This window comes from Buceros rhinoceros, unplaced genomic scaffold, assembly GCF_000710305.1.
Source record: "Buceros rhinoceros silvestris isolate BGI_N320 unplaced genomic scaffold, ASM71030v1 scaffold31194, whole genome shotgun sequence".
Classification (NCBI taxonomy): Eukaryota; Metazoa; Chordata; class Aves; order Bucerotiformes; family Bucerotidae; genus Buceros; species Buceros rhinoceros.
Window position 1 is genome coordinate 34,462 of NW_010408112.1, and position 8,444 is coordinate 42,905.

Here is an 8,444-nt window from a genome sequence, read left to right on the forward strand (position 1 = left end):
CACCCCATCACCTAATCATTTCCTAGTTCTCTTTTTCTAAATTATATATAAGAAAAAAACAACTTGTGGGAAAAAAAAAATTGATGTGCACATGTTCCAATCCCTTCTGTATGTTGTACTATTTTTTCCATCCTAGACACTGTGGTGAGTTCTTCTGAGTTAAATCTCTTTTTCTCTTACGCTTCTAGAAAGATAAGTACAATGAAGCAGACCACACTACTCCCCAGCTAGGGGTAAGGGATTCCTGTTTGAAATAGAGAGCAAGAGGCTGACAAAACAGTGTCGATTTAGCAAGAAACAGATCTGTATTAACTATTCCCGTGTTCCATAACAATTTTACTTGTTCAGAATTTGAACAATGTTCAGCTTCCTCTGTTGGATAAAAAAAATAGAAACATTTACGAATTGATGACTGATACGTTCCCTTCTTTTTTCCATTTCCTAACAAATGCATAAGCGACCAGAATAGGTCTTGGCTATTCAACCAATTTAACAATTCATGAGATCAGGCCCAATCCTCTCATAGACACTGCTTCTCTTGCAATTTGATGAGAGAACACCACAGTGTGGTATCACCACATAAAACAGACCATATGTGCTCATCACTAGAGGCAAACAATAAACAGCAAAAGTGTAACGAAAACATTTCCTTCACACCAAACCACACACATCCCTGTAGAATACATGTACCAGTCTGAAATATCATGTTATGAAAATACAGCACTTCTTCACATTTAATGGAGACTTAACCTCTGCTATTTTCTGACTATCTTCATTTATTGCAGTAACCACAACACAGGAGCATCACACAGCTCATCAGTGACTTTGAGGAACAGCAGAGGCGATCTTCAATGTTGCATGTTAGAAAACCAGAAGTTAGTCCAAATGTCTGGCTGAAATGCTTTCTCAACCATCTTTCCCAATGTGCTCCCAAGAATCAAATTTAAAAATTCAAAAAATAAATCAAAAACAAAACCACCCCCCAAAACCACAAAAAAATGTAAATTGGTATGAACTTATGTTTTCTGGCAGCTCACGTGCATCAGAAAATTCAAAATTAAGGTATCAGAGAGACCCTTTTTAGTCATAAAGTCAAGGCAATTAAATGAATACCACAGCAATTCAAAATGCTTTGTGTTAAAAACAAGGGAGCTTCCCAGATGCAAACACTCAAGACAGCTAAAATTTAAGAACTACAGACTAGTATTATTTTTAAATGGATGTATTTATATGCAATACTAGTACATATCTAGAGCAAGCATTAAGACAGATTAAGGTGACAAATCACAAAACGAAGAGGCAGCTGCATAAAAGTATCAGTGTATACAGAGAGTTCATTACCAGTACATTCAGAAAGCAGCATGCTGAGAATGATACTCTCTTGTCCAATGTTCCATTTCCAACTGAAGAAATCCCTCAGAGAAAAGCCTTTTCCGCAAGACTATAGATAGATTTCCCAGAGGGAAATCTCTTAAATTCTACCTCAACATCCACCTCATAACAAACAAAAATATGACCTGTAATAGTGTAGGAACCTATTACAATGTCCAACAGAACAGGCAGGATAAGAGGTTGACATCTTTTTTCTTTCCAAGCTACTTAATCCACTTCTCAGACGTAACACCACAACCTGTACATATGCTAGGCCAGATCAGTGACAAAATCATTTAAACCGTGATTTGCCTGAACTTTGGAGGGAGAAGACAGACATTTCAAACACAACTGGTTAAGTAATAAATATTTGTTTATTCTCACCACACGAGCCCACATCTCTCTTAAAGGAACATCAAGAAGAGATTAAACCGTGTACGTCTTACATATTGATTTTTTCCCCGAAAGATTTAAATGGACCTTAAACATTTTAATTTAGCCCAATATCCTTATGCAGTATCATTAACCCTTTTAAAATGTAAAATCTGAATACCCAGATCAAATGCAAGCTACATGCTTTAACTCTGAATACTCTAACTACAAACCCATCTTTTATACCTGTAAAGTTGCAGAGCAGAAGAAAATGTTTTATCCTACAACTCACAATCACTCAGAGCATTCTGAAAAGTACAAGAAACTATACACTGCACAACGCAAGTAACATAAAACCACAATGAAAGAGATCAAATGAGTCATTTGTAAAAGGTTGCCCAAAGACTTTCTGAATTCTGTACCCTTGGAGGTTTTCAAGAACCAAGTGGAAAAAGCCCCGAGGTGACTTGGTCAGTTGTCCCTTTTTTGAGGAGGAGATTATTTCCAACCTGAACTGTCCTACAACCTCTCACAATCCAGTGCACTCTGGATTGCACACTTAAGTTCTTAATTGTTATGAACCCAAGCTGTGTTCTCTGCTTGCAGCAATAATGAAAATTGGAACTTAAACCTTTTAAACTGCATAATACTAGTAACTGTTTTTCAGAAATCTAAGGCTATAAATACTACATGAAAACAAATACTGTAAAGAACTTCTGTTACCTTGACTTACTATTGCTAGCAATACAAAAACATTCTAACACAGTGAGAATTAATAATTATAGCCCTAAGTTTATCTCACCATCAAAAGTCTGTGTACTTTTTACTGTCAACATCAAAAAGCTAACATTTATCTTACTATCAGAAAGTGGATATGACCCTGCTCCTCTTTCCTAAGTTCAAAAGCACTATTAGCATAGAATGAGCATTTAAACTCTCAACGGACAAATGAGATTATTTTCTTGATCTGCTGAAGGAGAATATAGGAACACAACAGAAGACACAAGCTTCAACCTAGACAGCTTCAGAACATTTAGTGTTGTTCTTCATGTGCTTGGAATCTCTCAGTGCAGCCCAGTAAGATACCTTCTATAAGCTACCACACAGGCTCATTGAATTCTGTTTAAATTCTGTTGCATCTACTACAGGTTTTTCCTTTCTCCTCCTTCTGCTCTATTCAGAACTTATGTATTTCCTAACCTCCTTCTAAAAAGTCACCTATGCATTCCCTCAAGGAAAACCTTATTTGCACAGCAAAATAGGAGGCAAAGAAAAAGACACACAAGAAAACAATGTTCTCTACACTCCAGACAATCATTATCATAACTGAAAAGCTTTCTTCAGCCTGCTTTTCTCAAAAGCATTTCCTAAGAACAAACAGGAAAGCTTAAGACATTAAAGATATTTTGAACATCCAAACAATTCGACTTTGTGACATTTGCAAAATGGACAGAACATATGTGACAACAGCTGTGTTTTCTTCCAAGTACATTTCAAAAAGCAAACTCGAGTTTTAAGATTACAAGAACTGATTTTTCAGTCAAATGGACAAGAAAGATTAAAAGTCTCTTTCTCTAACTAGGCAAAACACACTCTTGGATCACACCTACCATTTTCGTCTCCAGATGTTTTCCGACCATCCTCTGGGGAAACATGCACCAGCTGCAGAATAAGGGGTCTCCGGGTGACAATTCCAGTACCTCGTGGGAGCAGATCCCTCCCCACAAGGCTTTCCAACACCGAACTCTTTCCACTGCTCTGAAAATTGGAAGACAGCTATATGATTTTCTTAAACATCAAAATGCTGCAATATTTTAGTTTTAGCTTATTTTCATCACTCCTGCAAATAGTGCTCTATTCTGTCCTCTGCTATACAGTGCCCAAAGAAGCATTTGATAGACACACTGCGATATCACATCATTCACTGTGGTATCACACTGCACAGGCACTAAAGGACACAAGTCTGCTATAAACCAGTAACTGTCTAAATCCTGTGCTTAGGATACTTAAAAGCCATGGAATACTTAAAAGTCATGTAGATAGATGTATTTATTTACATATTAAACACATATTAAATTAAACACATAATAGGTTTCAGAAAAATTAATATCCTATTTAAGATTCCCTACCCAAATATTAATGTCTCCAGAAACACCTTCGGAATTTTTTTCCTTACACTGCTCAGAAAGAAATTCTATGTCTTCTGCTATGTCATTTCTAACATCTTGCAGTAACACTTCACTCTGTAGACTAAGGAACTTATCCTTCTGTTAGTATTAACATTCACTGGCCATACTAACACTAACAGCGGCATTATAAAAAAAAATACTAAATATGTACACTGGAGTACATTAAGCTATTACAATCTTACACTACTTTCAGTTTGGGTTTTCTGTGTATAATGTATTATATCAGCTTCATAAGTGCAGGCATTGTTTTATACTCTAAATTTACAAACAAACAGTGTTTCATATCATCTCTCTGTATATGTATGAGTACTTACAAATGAATTGACTGCAAACATCTGCTACATAATATCAAACTGTAAGAAGTTCTGAAATACTGAAAGGCTGTGAAATTACAAGTTCACTTTGAGAGTCTACATTTAAAATGTTCTCCTGTTACACTTTTCTATAAAATGCAGAATTGGGCTACATTGTCCAATAAGCAGCTGTGAACACATTGGTTTTAAGAGCGATTCAAGACCACTACCATGTTAGAACTGGCAATAAACAACAGACCCAGATATGTCAACATACTTTTGACTGACAAGATTTTGTCTTTTTAATAGAACTGTATTAATAAAGTCTTCCAGGTTTCTGCAGCTGGAAAGTCAACAGGGGCATGCCATGAGGCAACCACTCTGACAATCACTACTTTCAGCTAGGGAATGTTTCTGTATTAGTGCTGCTAACAAACAATTCTCTTAAAAAAACCCCACACACGCAACACAAAAACAACAGATGCTTCTGACAGTCAGAACGCGCGTTACTGCTATACGACCTCAATTCAGCTTACCAGTTCTAAAAGAATAGATTCAAGATTTCAAGCAAATAATAAATTGAGTATTTAACCTGCCATAACATGAAAAAAAAGTGGCACTGAATATCTTTTAAATATCTTAGGTGACTTTTCTAAAAACAAAAACTAGATCGGCAGAGAACAGGGACCCCAGTGCTATCTACTACTGCAGTAAGCCAAGATAGAAACATATTACATGAGAGCATTAGAACCTATTAAAACAGGACTTGTACACAAAGCAGAAAATAAGTATTAAAATACAACTAGAAAGCTTGAACAATGACCACAAATGAAAGTATTCTTTTCTTCTAACCCTTTACTATGCTTTATGGCACAGAAAAATGCTGTTTTATCAGCAATGTGTCTCAATAGGTGAATTAAGAGACCAATTTAGATTGTGTATATTTTTCAAAGTAAATCTCAGTCAAATTTGATAGCTGTGAGGTCAGCTGTCAAAGTGAGGTCAGAAAAAGTAGTGAGAAGGACAGGGTCACAGACAGAGAACTGAAAGAGAGCCTTAAGATTTTTTTGTTCAAAATATTCCCCTAAAAATGTTCTTCTTCAGCTGACCCTCTCCAATCAACTCTGGGCACTTTCCACGCAAGGAGCTTGTGACAGAGCACTGGGCACTGAAATTTTACCAAAGAGTAACTGAAGAACAATCTTGCCAAAGCACAAACTAGCTCTGGAAGCCTCCCTGAAAGCTCCTGTTGTAACACACTTCTGAAGATCTACTGATATGATAGAACGTGAAAAAACAAATTTCAGAGGGACTAGCAACAAACCATTTCTTAACAAAGTTCATAAATTAAAACATGTGGAATGCCTGTTCAAAAAGATGAGATGGGATAAAGGTTTATCAGCTGCACTGAGAAAAAGGAAAAAACAAAACCACCAGGTTTTCATTTATTAAAAATATTTTTAACATCTCTTGAGCAAGATTTCTTAAATGTGGGTAGAATGATCACTTCAGTCTCAAAGGGCTGGAAGTGAGATTTAAAGTGGCTTCTCCTGAACATACAATCCAAACAGAAAAGAGATAGGAATAATTAGCTGAAGTTCTTACCAAGAACCTCATCAAGTCAGGAAAACAGTTGCTACACACTGCTGCTCATTGTTTGCCCTTTCCAAAAGAGCAGTATTGCAGGAAGCTGAGATGGGCACACGCCAAACTACATATGGAACTAAAACACTGTGTTACCCACTCCCACAGACACCTTTGGATGTAGAAGGAACAATCTGCATCCTTTGTAAATGTGGAGTCATACATCAGATGAGACACTACAGTACTCCACACGTCAGGAAATTTGTTTCAAATTGCATTACGTTCCCTTATTAAAGCAATGTGTTCTTGGAACATAATACAGTATCTAATGATGCACTCCGTAATCTGGGCCCAATACACATCCATTACCAAGAATTTCCTGGGAACATGGTCAGGAAAGCAGTAAACACAAAGCTGATCTTTCTCTGCCAGTGGAGGAAAGAGAGGAATATGGGTCTGTTCAGAATAGAAATTCAGTTCAGCCAGTCCTTCATACAACAGATGTAGACAGAGACTAATACTGATGACCAAAGGTACCACTGAATTTTTAGGAATAAGTCTGCAAGGAACAAACACTTGTTTTGTCATCTCCTTGGAATGCTCATCACAATTTTAAGCACAGACTGAAATTTATAAATTCATTTCATGATGGGCCCAGAAATGTATTAACAAATTCTAATCTTCTGTGGGAGATCAGTAAAGGTTTTCCTCTGGACCCTAATATCTGATCCTAATTTGAACTATCTATAAGCTGTACTATCTAGAGAAACTTTATATACATTCCTCAGGAAAAAAGGGCAAATACAGGAACATCTTGCTATCTGTTGCTTCTTTAACCATTGTCTCAAACTTCCATTGTTGATTTTTTAACATTGCTCTGGTAACCATCATCAGTCTCACAGATAAGCACTTGAGTCTGATGGATGGTAGAACCATTTTTCACAGAAATACTAAGATGAGATGATGCACCAAGGTACTCAAATATTTTATTTCAATACTCACTGACAGTATATATGATGTAAATCTTACTAGCTTTCTCACTGCCTCCTTAACAGTTAATATTTTCATCATTGTCAACATCATCTTCAGTTTAATCTAAAACAATCAAGGATGAAGGGTGGAATAACAGGCAAATGATTGTGCACTTACTCTCACAAATTAAAAAGCTGAAATCTGCAGGAACTGTGATCCACTCCAACCAGCCAGCATCTCTGCTGTTTAACAGTCCTAATGATCTTCCTTCTGCCTTCCTATCCTTCTTTACTTGTCCCTGCGTATTTCAACTGCGTGCACTTAAGTATCCAAAGGTGTTTGCTCCCATCCATTACACTAATTCTTATGAGAAAATTTTGCTTGCAACCTGCTGTATTACTAACCACATTTTTCAGAAATTCAGAGGTACCAGACAGCAATGTGTGACTTTATAACTGTCCAGCTTCATTAACAAGATGTTACCTTTAAAAATATTTCAAGGTTGTTAACAAGCCAAATGGAAGAAACTCTGTATTGAAAATTTTGAAGTAACACTATGAACAGCTGTTCACATTCAACACAAACATTTGCTTCAGCAGCTTTCTTATTCTTTTTCCAAGTCCTCATTAGCATTCCTAATTTTAGATGACTCGCGCCCCATACCCAACAGCATGCAAAGGTGCCTTCTGCATGTACACTCCTCTCTATCTCTCAATCCTCTACTGCTATTGCCAGTTAGCCTCCACTTCGAGTGCGTCTACAGGTACAAAGGCCTAGAAGGCCTTCCTGGTGAAGACCAAGGCAAAGAAGACACTAAGTGTCTCAGCCTTGTCTATATTCACTGTCACTAAATCACCTGTCACAGTCATCAGCAAGCCCATATTTCCCTCGTTTCTCTTTTTTCTTCTTGTAGTGCTGGAAGTTCTTCACACTACCTTTCACGTCCCTTAGCAGTTTCAACTCTAGTGGAATGCTGGCTTTCTGAATACCATCTCTGCACATGCAGGCAGTATTTTTAAATCCTTGAGTGAGCTTGTCCTCACTTCTACCTCCTGCATGCGTCTTCTGTGTTGACACTCAGTCATGAGGTTCCTCCACGCTGCTCTCCTTACATGTCTACTTATTCTCCTGAGTATTTGTACGGACAACTGTTTTGTGCTCCAGCAAGGCTGCCCTTAAAGGCAGGACAGGTCTCTTGAGGTTCACTGCCCTGTAACTCACTGAATTCCACCAGCTGATGAGCCAAAGTCTGCTCTTACTCTTATAGAATCAAAGCAGCAAGAAGGCAATAATCACAAGACTTCACCTGAAGTCTCACTGATGCACAAGAACCATGACACTTTCTACAGTCATTTCTTCAGATTGTTGACTGTTGCATATTCCAAGTATTATTAAAATGATGATGGACTTACAGCAGCTGCAACAAATTTCAAGCCATCTTACGAGAATCTGCTGCCCTCCTTCTGTCTGTCTTTAGACTTCACAATCACTTTGTGAAGCCAATGTAAAGTAAATCATCTATAGAAAAAACATTTATAAGGAAACATGTCCAGTGAACTACTGGGGAACGTCCAGCAAGAAAACTGGTTGAAAGAAGTGTGAACTTTGTTCATTACTTTTAATAGGACTAACTGATACTTTTTTTATTATTATTATAATTTTT

At 37.2% G+C, this 8,444-nt stretch overlaps 1 protein-coding gene across 1 annotated transcript in view; it reads right to left on the reverse strand.

The window, feature by feature from the left end:
• DNM1L (dynamin 1-like) overlaps nucleotides 1-3,501 on the reverse strand; it is a gene marked incomplete at its 5' end in the record, with an annotated part of 27,517 nt that extends 24,016 nt beyond the window's left edge. The window contains one exon of the mRNA XM_010134771.1: nucleotides 3,354-3,501. Within this exon, the coding sequence (XP_010133073.1) occupies nucleotides 3,354-3,501 (148 nt within the window). The remainder of the gene's footprint in view (nucleotides 1-3,353) is intronic.
• Nucleotides 3,502-8,444: the final 4,943 nt, after the last annotated feature.